This window comes from Diabrotica virgifera, chromosome 5 (assembly GCF_917563875.1).
Source record: "Diabrotica virgifera virgifera chromosome 5, PGI_DIABVI_V3a".
In the NCBI taxonomy this organism is placed as follows: Eukaryota; Metazoa; Arthropoda; class Insecta; order Coleoptera; family Chrysomelidae; genus Diabrotica; species Diabrotica virgifera.
Genome location: NC_065447.1, coordinates 45,106,965 through 45,128,518, shown reverse-complemented (window position 1 = coordinate 45,128,518; position 21,554 = coordinate 45,106,965). Strand labels below are relative to the sequence as shown.

At 31.9% G+C, this 21,554-nt stretch overlaps 1 protein-coding gene across 1 annotated transcript in view; it reads left to right on the top strand.

The window, feature by feature from the left end:
* Positions 1 to 915: 915 nt before the first annotated feature.
* LOC114326148 (tyrosine-protein phosphatase non-receptor type 23-like) overlaps positions 916 to 21,554 on the top strand; it is a 65,557-nt gene continuing 44,918 nt past the window's right edge. The window contains exon 1 of the mRNA XM_028274398.2: positions 916 to 1,079. Coding sequence (XP_028130199.2) covers positions 1,047 to 1,079 — 33 coding nt within the window. The 5' untranslated portion in view covers positions 916 to 1,046. The remainder of the gene's footprint in view (positions 1,080 to 21,554) is intronic.

Genomic DNA, 21,554 nt, shown 5'->3' with positions numbered 1-21,554 from the left:
CAGTCTGTTAGTATATCCCTCTAGCAGGCAAGACCGCCTAAAGCTGGTCTAATTTCTAGCTGTTTTTCAGAAGTTTTCAGCTATTTTAGCTATTTTTATGCCTGCAGCATGCAAACCCGCCTTCGGTCGTATATCATATACCACTGAGTATACTTGTACGCATTTGGTTAGCGCTAATTGTTTGGCTCTTTAAAGTCAAAACTTATCAAGTTTTGAATTATTTTTCTATTTAAAATAAAATTGGCCTGATAGAGGGATAGCCATGTTTCGTATATTTTATTAAGAATGCTTAGAAGGGAATGTTTACCCTTACCGTCAAGTAGTTTGATTATTTCGCTAGAAATTTCATCTGGAGCGGTTGCTTTCCTATTTTTTGATAGTTTTATAGCCCTTTCCATTTCATCAAAGGTTATGTTTGGACCAGTCGATATATTTTCTATTTGAATTTCGTTTCTATCATCATCAAATGCTTCCTTAACATATTCTTTCCGCCTCTTCACTATGTCTTGTTCATTGACTATAATATTTCCTTGTTTATCAAGTAAACTATTTGCAGTTGACATGTATGGTGCATATTTATATATACGCACATTTTAAAAAAATTGGGTGCATATACATGTGGGGTGCTGACAGAAATATATATTTTGCGTAAATTTAATCAACCAGAAGGCCAAAATACCTCTTTTGTACTTAACGCTGTTACTTTATTCTAGGCCTTTAATAATTGAACAAGTAGGTATCGATTTTACAATGCTTATAGTTTTTAAAAGACCCAATGTTTCGTCTAGTTGTTTACATATAATTGCGGACTAGACATACCTACCTAAGTGTAGGATTCAGAGAACTTAATGTAAAATAAAGTGTGAAAGTATCTTTGGCTGCCCCACCTTGGTCTTGCAAATCACTCAAGAATTCTCGTTGCAAGCAAAAGTGGGGTGCGGCTATAAAATCCTATAATCCAATGTTTCAAATTCCGTTTTAGTTAATATGAAACGAGAGTGATAGTTACTGAATTTAAGCACGTTTTTCGATCAGTGAGAGTGAAGATGTGGTCTGGTTTTATTTGTGTTTTATTTGTGGTAAGTATCTTCAAATAATTTAAGTTCCGTTCTTTTGGTCTAGCAGCTAAGATACAGATATACAGGAAAAATATTTAGAGATAAATAAAAAAAAAATTAAAATAATTTTTTTTTGTATTTATGGGCGCGAATTTCTGGATCTATTCCTGATTCAAGTACCTACGGGAAGTTCATAGACGCCGCCAGGATTATTTTCAGGGGGTCAATATAAATCTATATAAACTCTTTCCAATATAAAATATAGAATTATACATGGATAGTTATGTACTATTTTCCGGACAGGGGCGGGTGCAGTTGCAACCCCCTACACCTCGCTGCCGGAGCTCACGGGGGAGTCAAATATCTTCATTCATTTAAAGATTTTTCAGACATGAAAAATAATAAAATATTTTAAATAACCAGGAATTTGGATGTTATGTTTATTTAAAAACCTGAAGAATTTCATTGGACCAATAATAAATATTATAAAACCGTACAAAAGGAAAAATAAAAAGACCCAAAATAACTTGAGAGTAAATCTTTTTTTTTCTTTTTGCCCTTTGAAAATGGGCTCACATTGGCAATCCATATATCATTTTCATAAAGTTTACGTTTATTAAAAAGAGTTTCTTTTTGAAAATTTGGCTTTATCAAACGTAATGTTTATATTTCTCAAATAAATGATTATTTGTGCTTTTCCAATTTCAAAAGAAGAAATTTGTATAGTTATCACCCTAAGCTTTTCTAGGGTGTTGAGTTATTATCTTTTTTACGATGCAATAAACAGGTACCTAAATAAAGTCCTTTTGCTTATAGTTCATGACAATTTGCAACATCACTTTCTACATTGGGTACAGAAAATTTACAGGTAGTGTGATAGAAATTTTGGCTTTAGTTGAAATGTAATTTAAACTTCAAAATTTTCTTGTTCTTGTTCTCCTAACTCTTTTTATCCTCTAGGGTGTCGGATTTTCTATTATAGTAGTTCGTTCTTCTGGTTATTTTTTTATTTAGCATATGGCTTACATCAGAGCTCACAAACTAAATTTACATTATTTATACATTATACAATATATTCAGGGGCGTCATTTGAAATTTTGGTAGGGGGAGCAAGCATTATATACACAATACATTATATATGCAAACATAATACATACTTGATCTATTTTTTGTAAATTTCAGTCATTTTCAGGATCAGGGGGGCAAATGCCCCCTGATCCTATCAAATGACGCCCCTGAATATATTACCAATACTTCGGTTGCTATTACGAACTCTGTGGGGTCACCTCTTTATGCTCTGCGTGGGTAATCTTGTACTATAATATGTCTGATCATCTGTCTCGCATCGCTGCAATCACAAGAAGGTGAGGGAAGTTTATTTCATCTGTAGAAGGAGTTGGCGCATCTTCCGTAGTTTGTTCCGATTCCATTAAGAGCTGCCCAAATCTTATGGACACATTCAAATCCCTCAGGTTTTCCTGTGATGACCAGTAAACTATGGTAACGTGGATATGTCTTACTTACCCATTATTCTCTCCATCGGCCATTTAAGTCAAAATTGGAATAATGTAGCACTTGACCGGATTTCAAGGGAGCTAAGCCAGATCGAAGATGATTTCCAAAAATATCCGAAATGTCGTTGTGGACTAGAAGTTGACGATTATCCATAATTTTGTTGTATTCTTTAACCAATAAATTTGTTAAACTATGGTACCAATGGTGGGTAGCCACATTGTGGAGCTGCGCATAATTGTGTCTGTTATCATACACATAGGACGGTTATGCAACCATACCGGTGCACAATATTCTGCCTCCGGTTGTGTCAGGTCAAGAGCGGAGAATCCTAAGCTTCATGGTGTGGACCTCAATTTGGAGCTGCAGAGTTTCTGTATTAGACTAAGAGCCGCTATAGGTGAAATTTGCTAATCATTTTAGGCACGATAAGACCCTATAACTTAAATAGTAGAACCTAAAAGAAAACGAATGATCACTGTGCCGTCACTTTTTAGTGGCACATGCGTCGACAGTGGCGCATCAAGCTTTCCACTTATGGACGGGTTAAATAAATTAAAAGGTACCCTCCCTCACTCCCAGAATTCACTCTTTTTCATTTTTTAGCCTCTCACACCCCTCCCCCACCATGAGAAACTTCATTTTTCGTTTTTATTTTTTTTAGATGGGATGCAATCAATTTTAAAATATCAGATAATTCGTAGGCATAGCTGAGGCTTTTACAAAACATGACTATTTTCTTTATGGATCTATAGGTTGAGTGTGCATAACCTCAAAACAATTTTTGGGCATTCTTGCAAAAGCCTAGTCATTTTCATAATGACTAGGCTGTTTATATGTTTTAATTTTTAGAAAATCACACACTTTCAGGCATTTGCAAAACTGCCGTAAAGGATAATTTAATTTTGAAACAGTGTTGCAATTTAGGCACAGACCATATATTATAAGTTTAGGTTATGTTGTTTATTTTTGTAATTGTTTTATAATTTTATTTTATCATTTATGCAAATTAGTGCAATGAACTCGTCGTATAGCGTTTTTCCAGTAAGTTCAGTGAAATAATGGTTCAAGTCCAAAATATTTGATTAAGTTCCTTAATTAATTAAGTTAACATTTTTATAATAATATTTGTTCCTTATTATAAAATAAAGGTTTAGAATCACTGGATGTAATAATTTCATAGCATTCATTATTTGAATTTAATAAATTTTATAAACATAATCTAAATTACAACACTGTTTCAAAATAAAATTACCATTTGACAGAATTATATTGTAAAAACGTTCACGTTACCGGTGGTTTTGCAAATGCCTAAAAGTGTGAAGTCATTTTGTAAAAATGAAAACGTTATACAAACTGCCTAGTCATTACGAAAATGACTAGGCTTTTGCAGGAATGCCTGCATTTCATACTTGCCTACGATATATATAATTTGTTTTTGGAGGTAGCTGGAGGTCTAATTTTTTTCTATTTTGTGTATTTTGTCAAACACTATGCTTTTAATTTTCTTCAGAATTTTCCGTAAGGTTCGCCACCTTCAAAAATCCAAAAAACTGATTTTTATGCGGTTTTTGTGGATCTTCCCTAGTTTATAGACTTCAAAATAGATCAAATCAATGTATTTTGTATAGATTATATGTACATTGAAACGTCGAAACGTCGCAAGAAAAACAAAATGCCAAATATACAAAACCTTAATAAGACCGGTACTCACATACGGCTCAGAAACCTGGACACTCACAAAAAGAGAGGAAACATTCCTAGCCACATTTGAAAGAAAAATCTTGCGACACATATATAAGGGCACAAAAGAAAACGGAATTTGGCGAAGAAGGTACAACTTTGAACTATACAAAATATACCAGGATCCGGATATCATAACATTCATTAAAATAGGACGGCTGCGTTGGATAGGACATGTAGAAAGAATGGAAGAAGGCGAAATACCAAACAAAATATTCAAACAGATGCCAGTACAAAAAAGAACAAGAGGAAGACCGAAGCTGAGATATTTAGAACAAATAGAAAACTTCACCTTAAAAAAAAAACTGGAGAAAAAAAGTACGAAACAGATCAGAATGGAGAAGAAACCTGTAACAGACTTAGGGCCGGTTGTTCGAATGCTAATCAACATTGATCACTATCAAATATTTATTTACTGTCACAACTGTCAATGTCAACTTTGGTTGGGTTGCTGAAAACATAGTTAATTATAATTATGAGATTAGTTAATCAATTAACATAACAATTATTATTAACATAATTGATTAACTAATTTCATAATTGTCATCAATATTTATGTTTTCGGCAACCCAACCAAAGTTGACATTGATAATTGTGACAGTAATTAAGTATTTGATAGTGATCAATGTTGATTAGCGTTCGAACAACCGGCCCTAAGACCTAGAAAGGGTTGTCGAGCCAGTAATGATGATGATGATATGTAAATTGAAGTAACTGGGTCTTTTAGAACATTTAAAAATGGGAGAGACACGTTCAAACCCCCAAAAACACCATAAAAATATTTTTGAAAGTACGGAAAAATCTGAAAATAATTAAAAACTTATTGTTTGATAAAATACACAACATAAAATTCGACCTCCAACTACCCCAAAAAAAGTTATACGCTTTTTTCAAAAAAAAAATTTAAATTTTTTGAGGTTATGTACACTCAACCAACGGATCTATAAAAAGTAGATATGTTTTGTAAAAGCCTCAACTATGCCTACGACTTTTTTGAAAATTGATTGCATCCCACCTAAAAAAAAACAAAAATGAAGTTTTTGAGGGTGGGGAAAGGGGGATGGAGGTGGTGGGTTAAAAATGACGCTGAATCTTATTTTTTTATCACATAGAACTTAAAAAAATTACAAAAATTGAATTCTGGGAGTGAGGGAGGTTACCTTTTAATTTATTTATCCCGTCCATAAGTGGAAAGTTTGATGCGCCACTGTCGACTTATGTGCCACTAAAAAGTGACGGCACAGTGTTCATAAGTTTTCTTTTAGGTTCTACTATTTAAGTTATAGGGTCTTATCGTGCCTAAAATGATTAGCAAATTTCACCTACACCGACTCCTAGTCTATATTATTATATGGTTACTCTTTTTACGTTTCGCTGCTGTCTTCAACAGGTGTTCTCTGAGTGTAAGCGTGCTGTCTTTATCGGTTATTGCCTCTGGTACGTTTGTCACAAAAACTGATTTTTTATCCTCTACGTGAGTAATTAGCATACATATTCACCAGCACAGTTTGATAAAAAATATTCTACACAGTATTCTGTCATCCAGTTTAGTAATTTGTCGTATTATATGTCGTATGTGTCTTTCAATTTCTTCGATAACAAGTTTTGTGTTGATTTTTCCACTTTTTGGGGATTTTGTTTGATAGCTGCAGATATTTATTTATGTTTTACATCATTACCTTAACGCCGATATTGCCCAATTTACTATGATAATTTTTGTAAATTTTTAAAAATATTTAGATTGAGAATACGAAAACAAACTAGTATGACATTAAAGTTTGTATACACTGTGGGCATTAATAGATGTGTATACCGACGGGCAAGAGGCCCTCGTGTTTGTAAGATATTCGCCCCCTCGCATACACATCTACTTAATGCTATTGGTACATAAATAACTATTAAATTTAATTACTGCAACTAGCCAAACATGTTTTTCATAAAGCACTTTTTAATTTTTCATGAGCAGTGTATTATCATTTAAATGCTTTTGCCTCTTTATTACTGGTACAAGGTATTCAACTTATGACATTTTAACGGCCATCAGAGATATTACTTCTTATTAAAATTTACAATTGAAACCTGTCTTTTTTTCTTTATACGCCAACCTTTCTCGGACTTATGTATCTATTACATAATTTTTAATTATATTCAATTTTATCACTGGACAAAGATGTCAGACACTTGATTAGTTACCTGAAACTTTTAAGATTGATTAGTGGAACTTTTGTATAATATCAAATCATATATACTAAATTTACAATCAAGATGCAGTAAATATAAACAAACCAAGACACGTTAAATGCTACTAGGAGCACTCCCGAAGCATAATTTACAATGTATCTTCTTCATGTGCCGTGCTCGGTTATCGGACGTTGGCTATCAAATTGGCTATAGCAATTTTGTTAACGGCAGCTCGGAAAAGGGATGTAGAGGATCTGTTATACCATTCTTTCAGGTTTTTAAGCCATGACGTTCTTCTTCGACATGGCCCTCTTCTTCCGTCTACCTTGCCTTGTATTATTAAATGGAGTATATTATATCTCTCTGGGTGTCGCATAACATGGCCAAAATATTCAAGTTTTCGATTTTTAACTGTTCTGACGACTTCCGTGAATTTTCCCATCCGGTGCAAAACAACTTCGTTACGAACTCTATCCACCCAACTTATTCGTAGGATTCTTCGGTATAACCAAATTTCAAAGGCTTCCAATTTCTTGAGAAGAGTATCTGTTAAAGTCCAACCTTCGACACCGTACAAAAGAGTAGTGAACACATAACATCTCACTAATCTAATTTTAAGATTCAAAGTAATGTCGTTTCCACATAAAAGTTTCTTTATCTTAAAGAATGCAGCTCTGGCCTTCTCTATACGTATTCTAATTTCTAATTTCTCTATCTTTGCTCATGTCCCAGTTCTCATTTAGATTACAACCAAGGTAGGCGATACTGTTAGTTCTTTCTAATTGTTCACCATAAGCTGTTACTACTTACGGTTATATGCGTCTTACTGACAACCATCACCTTGGTCTTTGCGGTGTTTAGCTTGAGTCCATATTCATCACACGTTGTGGTAATCCTATTAATAAGATGTTGAAGTTCTTCATAATTGCTCGCAATTAACACCGTGTCATTCGCATATCTCAAATTATTAATATTGACGCCATTCATTTTGATACCACATTGAGCATTATCCACTGCTTTATTGAAAACAAACTCAGAATAGATGTTAAATATTAGTGGGGACAAAATGCAGCCATGCCCTACTCCTCTTCGTATTTGAAGTTCTTCAGATGTGTCCCGGCCAATCCTGATGTTTGCACGTTGATGCCAGTAAATATTTTTTAAAATGCGTAGGTCTTTATCATCAATACCTACTTTCTGAAGAATAGCAATCATTTCAGTATGCTTTACCCGATCAAAGGCCTTCTCAAAGTCAATGAAATACATATAAAACGGATGTCCGACATCTCTGCATCTCTGTACCATAACCTGAATACTAAACAGTGCTTCTCTGGTCCCAAGGTTATTGCGGAATCCAAATTTTTTACAATTTATAAACTTTGGAAATCATGATTTGGGATTTACAATGTATAACCATTGTAAATTATGATTCGGGAGTGCTCCTAGTAGCATTTAACGTTTCTTGGTTTGTATATTTCTACTGCGTCTTGATTGTAAATTTAGTAAAAATTTCTATACAGCCAAGTATAAAAATTTAATTATTTATGTATTGTGAATGTAATTGTGCATTTGCGAGAAAATAGAGAACAAAAGTTCCTAAAAGGCATTCCACCCATATAGACCTAAGTATAATATTATACCCGCTGAAGAGGCATTTTTTTTATAATTGTTTTGGCATAATTGGAGATGCTCTTTATTCATGTGGTTACTGGTCTTTCCTGTTTTCGTTTTCGTTTTCGTTTTTCTGTGGGGTCCATTTTAACACTTTTTTGGGATTCTTCTTTCCTCCATTCATCTTACGTGTCCCTGCCATACTAGTTTTCGCCTTTCGATGTCATCTATTATTGTTTTTTCCATTTCCATTTGTTGTATAATGTCGTCCTTTTTATGTTTTCTAGTCTAGATCTTTTTGCTGACCTTCTATAAAAATATTCCATTTTTTCCGTCGAAAAATAGCGCTCTCGAATCAGCTTCAAGTATGTAATAATACGATCATAGGAATTCAACCTCTAGGTGTGTCTAATAGACACCCTATATTTTAAATGTGCAATACCCTATATTTTAAAGTCCTAATTCTAGAACAAAGTGCTGTTGCCAAATATACATAAGTTCCATTAAATTTACCACAGATAGTTCGATTCTCTTTAATAACAACGATAAAGACAACTATTGATGTTAAGAACTTGTAGCCAGTTTATTGAAGTTATATTTTTTTTCTTCTAAAGGTGCCTATCTTCTAGAGATATTGGCGACCAAATTAACCCATCTTATTCTATTTACAGCAGCTCGAAATAGATCAGTTGACGTTAGACTAGTCCACTTCCTAAGATTGGCCTGTCAGGATATACGTCTACGTCCAGGGCCTCTCTTGCTCTCAATCTTGCCTTGTAGAATCAACTGTAGGTATTTATCATTACGTATAATATGGCCGAAGTAAGCCAATTTTCCATTCGTTACGGTGTTAATTACTTCTTTGTTTTATCTTAGCATCTGGAGAATAGTTATGTTAGTTGTGTGGTGTACATATATATGAGACCCTCAACATACGTCGGTAGCACCACATTTCAAACGCCTCTAACCGTTTTATAGGATCTTCTGTAAGACTCCAGCTTTCAACTCCGTAGAGGAGGACACCAAAGACGTAACATCTAAGAATTATTATACGTATATTGATACTTAAAGACAAGTTGCAAAGAATCTTCCTAAGACTGTTAAAAGAGCTTCTGGCTTTCTTCATCAAGTATTCTTAATGTTGCAGCCCAGATAGCATAGTTTCTGTACTCTTTCTAGGGTTGTATTGTTTACGGTAATTTGGGCATTTATGTTGGTGTTCTTACTAATGATAATTATTGTTGTCTTCTTACAATTTAGTTTTAGGCCGAATTTGTTACATGCTTCTACAACATTATCCATGATCCTTTGGAGCCCATCTGCGCACTATCTGCCAGCAATACTGTATCGTCTGCATATCTAATATTATTTATAAGTTGTCCATTTACTGCAACACCATCTTCTGATTCGTCCAAGGCCTCTCTAAAGATGTTTTCAGAATATACGTTAAATAATGCTGGTGACAGTATGCAACCCTGTCTAATTCCTTTTTTGACTGTAAAGATTTCGGACAGTTCATTTTCGAATAGAACTGTTGCTTTTTGTTGGAGATATAAGTTTGAGACGAGTCTTACATCCTGACCATCGAGTCCTGATGTTTTTAGGATATCGATTAGTTTTCCATTTGGGACTTCATCAAATGCCTTCTCGAAATCTATGAAACGTGCATATACATCGCAATTGACATCCCTGGCTCTCTGTATTAGAACTTGCAAGCTGAAATGTGCTTCCCTCGTTCCGAGTCCTGCTTTGAATCCAAATTGACCTACACTCAGTTGTTCTTCTAATTTGGTGTATATGCACGAGCGAATGATAGTAAGGAGTACTTTAAGTACATGGCTCATCAAACTAATTAATCTATGTTCTTCACATTTTCAAGCGTTGGCTTTTTTGGGAAGTGGAATGAATATTGATAGTAGCCAGTCTTTTGGTAAGTAAATAGTCTCATATATGTTGTTAAATAACTTCGTAAGAGCTGTGATTTGGTGTGCCTCTAATAGCTTTAAAATTTCACCATGCACCTTATCAGGTCCTGGTGATTTACCATCTTTAATCCGCTTAATTGCCATAGTAACTTCTCCGTTTGTTATTTCTGGGCCGTAAGGATTGTCTATTTCATACGGACTTCGTGCAGCATCTTCGAATAATTCTTGCATATATTCTTTCCATCTTTCTTAGTTTCTTATCATTTTTAAGATTTTATTTCCTCTATCTTTCTAGTTTTTGAGTATAATGGAGTCTGCCTATTTAGTTATATAAACTGAACTAAATGCGTTGCAACAAAAATATAAAAACATTTGAAAAAAAAACTAAGTTTTTAATCTATTAGCACATAAAACAAAAACTTTACATCCTACCAGATTGAAAACAATGGGAACCTTCTCTGGTAACACCTCCGAGGCTTCTACAATTTGCAAGCCATAACGAATGCTCAGCCTAAGGAAGATGAGGGAATTTTATCATTTATAATTCACGTCCCATCTGCTCAGCGCGGTAAAGTTCTAACGAGAATGGTGCCTTTCATACTCCAATCAGAGTAAACATGTAAATCAAAAATGAATAACCATTTTCAATTTCGTTGCAACACGAAACTACAGCCGCATCATTATTCCAGTTCAATCAGAGAGTGCAGCAAGCACCTCTACCGGTTTCAAAACTTATTAGTCTCTCATCAGGAGGCACATATGCTGCTATTTCTGACCCAACTAGGACAAACTCCGGCATGTAGTCACGGATTGCAACGAACGAAATGCCAGGGATGCCCTAGCGGCAACTGCTGACAAAAAACTAAGTTTTCAATCTAATAGCACATAAATAACATCAAAAAATGTTACTCTACAACCTACCAGATTGAAAACAATGGGAACATTCTCTGGTAACACCTCCGAGGCTTCTACAATTTGCAAGCCATAGTCTCAGCATCCGTTATGGCTTGCAAATTGTAGAAGCCTCGGAGGTGTTACCAGAGAAAGTTTCCATTGTTTTCAATCTGGTAGGATGTAGTACTAACATTTTTTGGTGTTGTTTTATGTGCTATTAGATTGAAAACTTAGTTTTTTGTCAGCAGTTGCCGCTAGGGCATCCCTGCCATTTTGTTTGTTGCAATCCGTGACTACATGCCGGGTTTGTCCTAGTTGGGTCAGGGAGAGCAGCGTATGTGCCTCCTGATGAGAGACTAATAAGTTTCGAAACCGGTAGAGGTGCTTGCTGCACTCTCTGATTGGACTGGAATGACGATGCGGCTGTAGTTTCGTGTTGCAACGAAATTGAAAATGGTTATTCTTTTTTAAAATTAATTTTATATATATAAATACTGATCCTGATATAATATTATTTTTAGATTATTCGGTTATTTCACTATGACTTTCAGTAAAGCTGCTTTTATGTGTAAATAAGATTTGAATTTCTAATTTAAAACACACATTAATATTGTTAATTTGAATTTCAATAAAGAACTCATCAATTTATAAAGCAATATTAAAAGATCCATTTTTAAACAATTTGATTAACATGCTTGAATTCCTCTGAAAGGATTATAATAATTTCATTATAACCCCAATCTGTTTTCAATTAAAATTGTAATTTAGTTAAAATGTGTCAGTTGTGTTTCATATTCTAATTTTCTTAGATCAAAAATAAATATTAAATTCAAAAAACAGAAGGATTGACAAACGAAAACAGATTTTAGTTACAACATATATTTTAAATGGAATTTTACAGGGTGACATTGACCAATTGAATTGAACAATTTGATGTCACTACTTCAAATTATCCTATTAAATGCAAGTTGCACTTTCAGTGGTTTGCTAACAAAACAGGATGAAACACAAAAGTAAAAATAATATAATAAGCGCGTAGGTACTCATTTGCAGGGCACAAAATATCCATGATATTTATATAAATATCAAAATACAGGGTGTAACAAAAATACAGGTAATAAATTAAATCACATATTCTTGGACCACAAATAGTTCGATTGAACCTAACTTACCTTAGTACAAATATCCACATAAATATACGTTGTTTAACGGTAAAATATAGCAAAACCTCTAAATTCTAAATTTTAAAGAACCGCTTGGATTGACATGAAATTTGGCACACACATAGCTAACAAGTCAAAGAAAAAAAGTGATATTGTGCCGATGTGTGCTTTTGCCCGGGGGTGATTTTCACCCCCTCTTGTAGGTGAAAAAATATACGTCCGAAGTAAGTCAGGAAATGGATAAACTGACTAATTTTAAGTAACTTTTGTTCCATAGAGTTTTTTATTAAGTCAATACTTGTCGAGTTATTTGCCAGTGAATATGTTCATTTTTTCAACAAAATAAGCACGCTTTTAGGCGGTTTTTCGCAAATAACTCAAAAATTAAGTATTTTGTCGAAAAAAAAACAAAAATATAGCCTGTAAAAAACTTTAAAAAATGGTGTATATACCACGTCTCTATACCTAGCAGAAGCAGAGTTATATCTAATGAAAAATAGGTTCATATTCTTCAAATTTCAAATGGAATAATTTAACGTGAAATAACCAAAAATGAAGCACATTTCGGGGAAAACTCATTTCAACTTATTTAAAGTTTTATGAAAAAATTTCTAGCGTCAAAAGTAAACAAGTTACGCTCAAAATAAAGCTAGCCTTTTTTTTTTGTAAATGAATCGGGAAAATCACCTCCTAATTAGTATCTTAAATGAACTTAATCGTTACGACTACACAAGTTTTTGACTGTTGTATACAGTGCTAGTCAAAAGTCTGTATCCCCCTCGTATCTTTTGAACGGTTATACGTATTATAGTAAAATTTGGAGGGAGGAAATAAACGGACGTAAGCTTCTTAACTAGTCATGACAGGTGACCTAATAGTGACAGATGACGTTACAGAGCCACTGTGACCGATAATTTTAAATGGGACGTTATGGCAAGTGATACCTCGTTTAAAAGGTATTAAAAATACCTATTCAGACATACTAATTTTTTTGGGTTTTAGTGATTTTGATTTTGGTGAATAAATTAAATAAATATAATATTGTAGTTTCGCATTTAATTAATAAAAATTCAAATGTCCGCCTATGGTCTTTTTGTCAAAAAAGTTGACGTTTTTCAATTCTCTAGTAGTTTTTACGTCAACGTCAACCTTTTGACAAGTAATCATATGCGGAATTTTGAATTTTTATTAATTAAATTCGAAACTAAAATTTTAATTTATTTCATTTATTCATCAAAACTAGCTTAAACTCAAACAAAATTAGTATGACTAAATAGGTATTTTCAATAGCTTTCAAACGAGGTATCACTTGCCATATGGTCCCATTTAAAATTTTATGTCACAGTGCCGCTGTAAAGTCATCTGTCACTGTTACGTCACCTGTCATGACTAGTTAAGAAGCTTACGTCCATTTATTTCCTCTCTCAAAATTTCACTATAATAGATATAACCGTTCAAAAGATATGAAGGGGGTACGGACTTTTGACTAGCACTGTATATTGTTTATATGATCTGTAGGTTTCATCGGTTCAAATCAAATCAAAAAATCAAATAATTTATTCAACCACTTAGTTATTATACAATATACATATAACAGACCTAATTAATATACTTATACTGACTGATTCATCCGGAGGCAGACCTAGACACAAGGCATCTGTTTGTCGGATACCTCCCACTGATGTCAGTCAATATAATATACAATGTACATATAATTTATTAAATACACTGTCTATAATATGTATAAATTAAAGTAAAATATAAATCAAAACATTCAATAACAATAGCAAATCGATACATTTCTTTTTAGATTTTAACTGTTTATGTGATTTAGTTTTTTTTTTATTAGATGATTATTAGATGATTAGATGAAAGAGTAAAAAAGGAGAAAATACGAATTGGTTGTGCAAATCAAATTCAAACATTTTCAAATATTTTAAACATTTCCGGGTTACTGATAATTAAACTCTTTACTTCTTTACTAAATTTATGTCTTATATTAATTTCTTTTAAATGCGTTGGTAACATATTAAATAGTTTAGGACCATAATAGGAAAATGATCTCTGCGTCACAGTTTTTTTAAATAAATTAGTATTTAGATGTAGATTAGTAGCTGCTCTAGTAATTGAAGTTTTTTTATTGTTTTTTACTTTTGAAAATTGGGTCCTTAGGAGACATTGGTGTATATAAATTTGACGTATTTTGAATAATTTTGTTTCTTGGTAGAGTAGAGATGTTGAGTGTAATCTAGGTTTTTTAAATATTATTCTAAGTAAAATATTTTGTGTAGTTTGCAAATTTTTTAAATTAGTAGAGAATGCACCACCCCAAATAGTTATACAATATCTTAGAACTGATTCAACTAATGAATTATACATCATAATAAGATTGGACTTAGATAGGATGAACCTTACTTTATAAAATTTATGTATTAAAGCTCTTATACGTTTAGAGACATAGGTAATATGATGTGACCACCTTGTGTGATGATCAATCATAACACCCAAATATTTTATTACAGGGGTTTGTTCTAGTATGGGGCAATCACATATATTATCTTTACATCTGGGATTATGCAGTCTAATCTTTAAAGATGGTTGGTCCGTAACTGTTGGGGAAAATGTTACATATTTTGTTTTCTCGACATTTAAAGTTAAAAGATTATGATTTAGCCAAATTCTAATATTTTTAAGACAAACCTCTGTCGCAAAATGCACTTCTTCCCAAGTATTTCCTGTAATTATGAGTGCAGTATCATCTGCGTAACATACCAACTGTCCCTCAAAATTCTGGATTGTTGCAATACTATTTATGTATACGAGAAATAAAATAGGTCCTAACACCGTTCCTTGTGGTATCCCCATCTGAACATTAATATTAGTGCTTATTTTGTCACCGATTTTAGTTTGCTGCGTTCTGTTTGTTAAATAATTTTTAAAAAGATCTAATGCAATACCCCGAATACCATAATTATTCAATTTACCTAACAGTTTGGCATGAGATACCGTGTCAAAGGCTTTAGCCAAATCCAGAAAGACTGCTAGGCATTTTTTAGAATTATCGAGAGCTTTAATTATTGTTTCAACTAGATTCAATGCGGCATCTTCTGTACAGGATTTTTTTCTGAAACCGTATTGAATTTTAGAAAGAACATTATGCTGATCCAGAAAGCTAACCAATCTATTTGTTAATACTTTTTCAAATAATTTAGCAAAGTTATTTATTACAGATATCGGTCGATAATTAGTTAGTTTATTTCTAGAACCGCTTTTGAAAATGGGAGAAACTATAGATTGCTTCCATTGCGTAGGTATTTGTCCTGTTGAGAGACTGAGATTTATTATATGGGTTAATGGGCCCAATATATTAAGATGAATATATTTTATTAATTTGCTACTAATCTTATCGGGACCAGGAGAACAATTATTCGTTAAATTAGATATCAAAATAGTTATTTCTGCCTGCGTTACCGGTTTTAAGAAAATAGACGATTCTATATAAACATCTCTCAACAAATTATCAGGTAAATTTGAATTTTCTATTTTATTTGCCATTTTCATTCCTAAGTTTATAAAAAAATTATTAAACACATTTGCCTTATCTGTATTATTTTTAACGCAGTCCCCATTTTCATTAACAATATCAATATTAGAAATATCTAGTGTATTTTTACTTCCTGCAACCTCATTAATAATATTCCATAATTTTTTAGTATTCCCATGAGTACCGTATAATTTTTGTTTATAGTAATCATTTTTCTGTTTTTTGATTAACACATTAAGTTTATTTCTATATTCCTTATACTGTGCTTCTAGAATGGGTGTAGGCGTTTTATTTAGTTGTTTTTTGAGGATATGACGTTTATGAATGGATGTTATTATTGCCGTAGATATCCATGGTTGTAATTTTTTGTATTTGTTATTTTTGTTGACAACAATTTTAGTGAAAGAGTTTGTAATTGTGTTTATTTTATTAATGAAATTGTTGTAAGAAATTTGAACATTATTATTATTAATTACTTCAGACCATGATTCATTTTTTAAATAATTATTTATTTTTTTAAAGTCAATTTTTTTGTTGTAATTTTTTTCTTTATGTTCTGTATTTATACTGTCACAGCTTTTAAAGGATATCAAAACAAATGGCGAAAAATGATCTGTCATATCGGTTTGAAAAACTATCGAATCTATATCAATTTTACTTTCTATATTATTAGTTTTCCTAATAAATATATGATCTATTGTTGTCTTAGAATCAGAAGTAACCCTTGTAGGTTTATTTATATAAGAGATGAAACCATATGTATTTAATATGTTTAGATACCTAGTTGTATCGGGTGTATAGGATTTTAACAAGTCGATATTTATATCACCTACATAAACTTCAAGATGTTGCATATCCAACTGCTGCAGATATTGTTCCAGATCGTTTAAGAATATTTGAGTATTTGTTGCAGGTGGTCGATAATAGGCAGTTATCCCAACTGAATAATAAGTATTTAAATGTTTCGTTAAAAATTTCACGCGGAGAAATTTACTATCATTTATCTCTATAGTACTAATTGTAGATGATATACTATCTTTTATATAAATCACCGTACCATCGCATTTATTTATACACGATTCATTATAATATATTCCGTAATTCGGAATATGAAAATCATTTATATTTACCTCCCTAGTTTCGGATAAAATAATTATGTCCAAAAGATCCTTACCTGATTCTAAATATATGAGCAGTTCATCAAAATGCTTTTGTAAACTTCGAATATTAAAGTGAATCACACCAATTCCATTCTCCCATTTTACCCTCTCCAGTTCAAGTAAGTAATCTTGAAAATTATTATATTCTTTTGTATCGATTTCCTGACTATTATCTAAAATTTCTAGATATTCAAGCATTTAGTCATAAATTGTACCTGATATCCCAAAATTTAATCAATCGTTTATTAAAGCGAAATAGAAAAATGGTATCGAAAACAAAAATTTAAAGCCTTAAAACCTAGAGAGCATTAGCAATAATACAATTGATAAAACACATATTATTTACAAATTATAATGAGTTCTGTATTCATCAAAGTCTTTAGAATTTTTTATTATTTTTACGTTACCGTTTCGACAGACGTAGATTTTACCATTGTCAGTCCACACATTTTTTAAACCCACAAGACTGGTTAGCTGATTTACCAATTCCAATTTTAAGTTAGTGAGATCTTCCTTAATAACTACCCCAGTACCCTTTAGTAGCTTCTTCTTAGCGTAGACTGTTTGCTTATTCTCGATTGTATTTAATTTAAGATACACAGCCCTAGCTTTATCCTTGTTTTGTTTACCAATTCGATAACATAAGTTAATATCTTCATATTTTAAATTTAAACCCATTTTAGAATTTATTAGGTTAATTATTTCGTTTCTGGTGTCTTCTTTCTCCTTTTCCTTTAGATTAAAAATTCGTAGACACATGCGCCGGTTCCCTTGATCTAGTCGATCAAATTTCTCGTTCAATTCTTCTATTTTGCGCTCCAAGTTTGTTTTAGTGGAGTTAATATCCACTTTAAGTGACGCCACTGTTTCTTCTAAATTACCTAGACGGGTTTCAATGGTATTTATAATGGCTACGGCGACATTATCAGTAAGACTTTTTATAATATCTTTATTTTGGAGACTTTTTATAATGGCTTGACTTACAGCATTTTCAACAGCTTCTTTTACTTCTCTTGTAATAACCATAGTGTTCCAATTTTTTTTTTCAACTCACAGCACCAAAACTATTTTATATTCACACTACTGAAAAATTAGGAATTTTTTTCGCTGAATTTCCTTATTAAAATGTTACTTTTTCGGGAGCTCAGATTACAACCGACTACTCACTACAATCCATAGGCGGCGAATGCAAATTCCTTATTTTTGAAAGGGCTGTAGTTAAAAGGGGTTGAATGAGTCACTGATCACGAATGTATGTAAATTTAGAAACACCAAATCTTAATCAATTTTTGTCTTACAGAAATACAAAAAATACAGGATATTCAGAAAAGCAATGCTGACTTTTTTTTTTGTTTTTAGAGATTTTTGGTATCTCTAACAATTTTTTGAAAGTTATTTTGAAAAAAGTATTTCATATACAAAAAATTTTTCAATATTAAAATTTTCAGAAATTTTAATTTAAAACCAATTTTTTTCAAAAATAAGCACTTTGAATCGATGAAACTTACAGATCATATAAACACAACATAAGTAAAATAATTTTTGGAGGGCTTACGATTAATTTCATTTAAGTTGCTAATTAGGGGGTGGTCATCCAAATTTTTTTTGCCAAAACAGAAGGAACCAACTTTATTTTGAGCATAACTTGCTTAAATTTGATGCTATAAACTTTTTATAAAAACAGAAATAAAGCTTTTTTTAAACACTTTAAAAAAGATATAATTGATTTTCCCCAAAAAGTGCTTAATTTTTTGGATATTTCATGTCGAAATGTTCTATTTGAAATTTGGCGAATATGCACCTATTTTTCATTGGCTATAACTCTGGTTCTACGAGGTCCAGAGACCTCAGGCGTACACCATTTTTTTTTTTTAATTTTTTACTGTCTCTATTTTTGCTAAGAACATTTTTTTCGACAAAATACTTACTTTTTGAGTTATTTGCGAAGAACCGTCTAAAAATGTGGTTATTTTGTTGAAAAATGAACATATTCACTCGCAAATAACTCGAGAAGTGTTGACTTGGCGAAAAAGCTCTATAGACCAAAAGTTACTTAAAATTACTCAGTTTATCCATTTCCGGACTTATTTTGCACATATGTTTTTTCTCTCCCAAGAGGGGGTGAAAGTCACCCTCAGGGCAAAAGCACACATCGGCACAATATCACTTTTTTTCTTTGACATGTAGGTTATGCGTATGCCAAATTTCATGTCAATCCAAGGGGAATAACAAATGACCATTCACAAATGTCTGCTCCCATTGTTTAATAATATACAGGGCGAGTTTCGCATTTTGACGGAAATTTGTATTCGTCATAATTTTTGAACGGTCAGATCGATGTGTCTCTTATTTTGGTCAATCGTTACACTATTACCACCTAATCAACTGAATTATTCAAACTAGAAAAAAATTAGGCCCGGCTTTAAAAAATTAGTTCGTTTGGTTCTTAGAAAAAATGCCACCCTTTATACGCTTTTTGAAAACTCTAATATGAATTTTACATCTAAGATAAATAGACAATCAAAATGGTATATTTATATTTTTCCCCACACGATTACTTAATTTTTTATAAAAAAATCAAATTTGACTATGAATTAAAAGTTTGCTAAAGTGAACCATAGATTTAAAAAAATTAACTTTTAATACAAAAATTAATTTTTTTTAAACAAATATTTAATTTATGTTACGACCCAATCAACTGATTTATTCAAACTAGAAAAAAATCAAGTCCAGCTTTAAAAAATTGGTTCGTTTGGGTCTTAGAAAAAATTTCACCCTGTATACGCTTTTTGAAAACTCTAATATGAATTTTACAAATTAGACAAATAGGCAATTATAATGGCATATTTATATTTTTCCCTACACGATTACTTAATTTTTTATAACAAAATCAAATTTGACTATGAATAATTAAAAGTTTGGTAAAATGATCCATAGATTAAAAAAAAATAACTTTTATTACAAAAATTAATTTTTTTGAACAAATATTTATTTTATGTTACCACCCAATCAATTGATTTATTCAAACTAGAAAACAATCAGGCCCGGATTTAAAAAATTAGTTCGTTTTGGTCTTAGAAAAACTTTCACCTTGTATAAGCTTTTTGAAAACTCTAATAGGAATTTTACAAGTTAGACAAATAGGCAATTAAAATGGCATATTTATTTTTTCCCACACGATTACTTAATTTTTTATTAAAAAAATCAAATTTGTCAAAATCGGAATTTTAACCTAAAAATGAAAAAAAAAATGAAATCACGGTTTAACTCGCTACAACTCTGTTCCATTTAAATATTTTTTTTCTGAAATTTTTACAGCACATATCTCTTATCATTGTGAAGAGTATGAAAATTGTTGTAGACTTTCAGTCTTCTTCTCGTACGAATTTTTAAAAATAATAGCTGCAGATTCGTGAATTGCGAAGTTAAATCGCAAAAATTAAGTGAAAAAATTTAAAATTTATCTATTTGATCACGTCTATGGTAAACTATAGAGCCCAAAGTGAAGTGTTGTGGGAGTTTTAAATCTAGACGTGTTATAAAAAAAATGGTAAAACTTTTAATTTTAAGAAAAACGTTGTTTAATTTTTTTTTATTTTTATGGTAAAATTGCGATTTTGCCTAATTTGTAAAATTCGTATTAGAGTTTTCAAAAAGCATATACAGGGTGAAATTTTTTCTAAGACCAAAACGAACTAATTTTTTAAACCCGGACCTGATTTTTTTCTAGTTTGAATAAATCAGTTGATTGAGTGGTAACATAAATTAAATATTTGTTTAAAAAAATTAATTTTTGTAATAAAAGTTATTTTTTTTAAATCTATGGTTCACTTTACCAAACTTTTAATTCATAGTCAAATTTGATTATTTTATAAAAAAATAAGTAATCATGTGGGGGAAAAATAAATATGCCATTTTAATTGCCTATTTGTCTAATTTGTAAAATTCATATTAGAGTTTTCAAAAAGCTTATACAGGGTGAAATTTTTTCTAAAACCCAAACGAACAAATTTTTTAAAGCCGGACCTGATTTTTTTCTAGTTTGAATAAATCAGTTGAGTAGGTGGTAATAGTGTAACGATTGACCAAAATAAGAGACACATTGATCTGACAGTTCAAAAACTATGACGAATACAAATTTCTGTCAAAATGCTAAACTCGCCCTGTACATTATTAAACAATGGGAACAGACCCTTTTCAATGATTTTTTGTTATTCCTTATAGGGGCCTCTATACGAGGTAGAAGTACGTACAGTTCCTCATGACTCACCCTGTATAAGACCTTAATTAGACCGGTTGTTACATATGGGATGGAAACAACAACCATTAATAAGAAAGAAGAAGATAGTCTTCTGAAATTTGAAAGAAAAATATTGAGAACAATATTGGGCCACAATGTAACAATAGAGGGAGAAATACGAATGAAAACAAATGCCGAAATTGAAGAAGAATTAAAGAGAGAAAGTCAGATACATAAAATCGCTTCGCTTAGAATGGATAGGACATATACAGAGACGCCCACAATCAGATATGTTGAGAAGGATAACTAACTGGACACCACTATGGCCCAGGGGCAGAGGAAGACCCAGAAGAAAATGGCTGGATGATGTAGAAGAAGACATTAGAGCAATGAATGTGAAAGACTGAAAGTTCGGTGCAAGGACAGGAAGACATGGAAAAGAGTCACGAGAACAGCAAAGACACACAGCAAGCTATAAAATGACAGAGGAATAATCCACCTCACCCAAAAATAGGATTTTAAA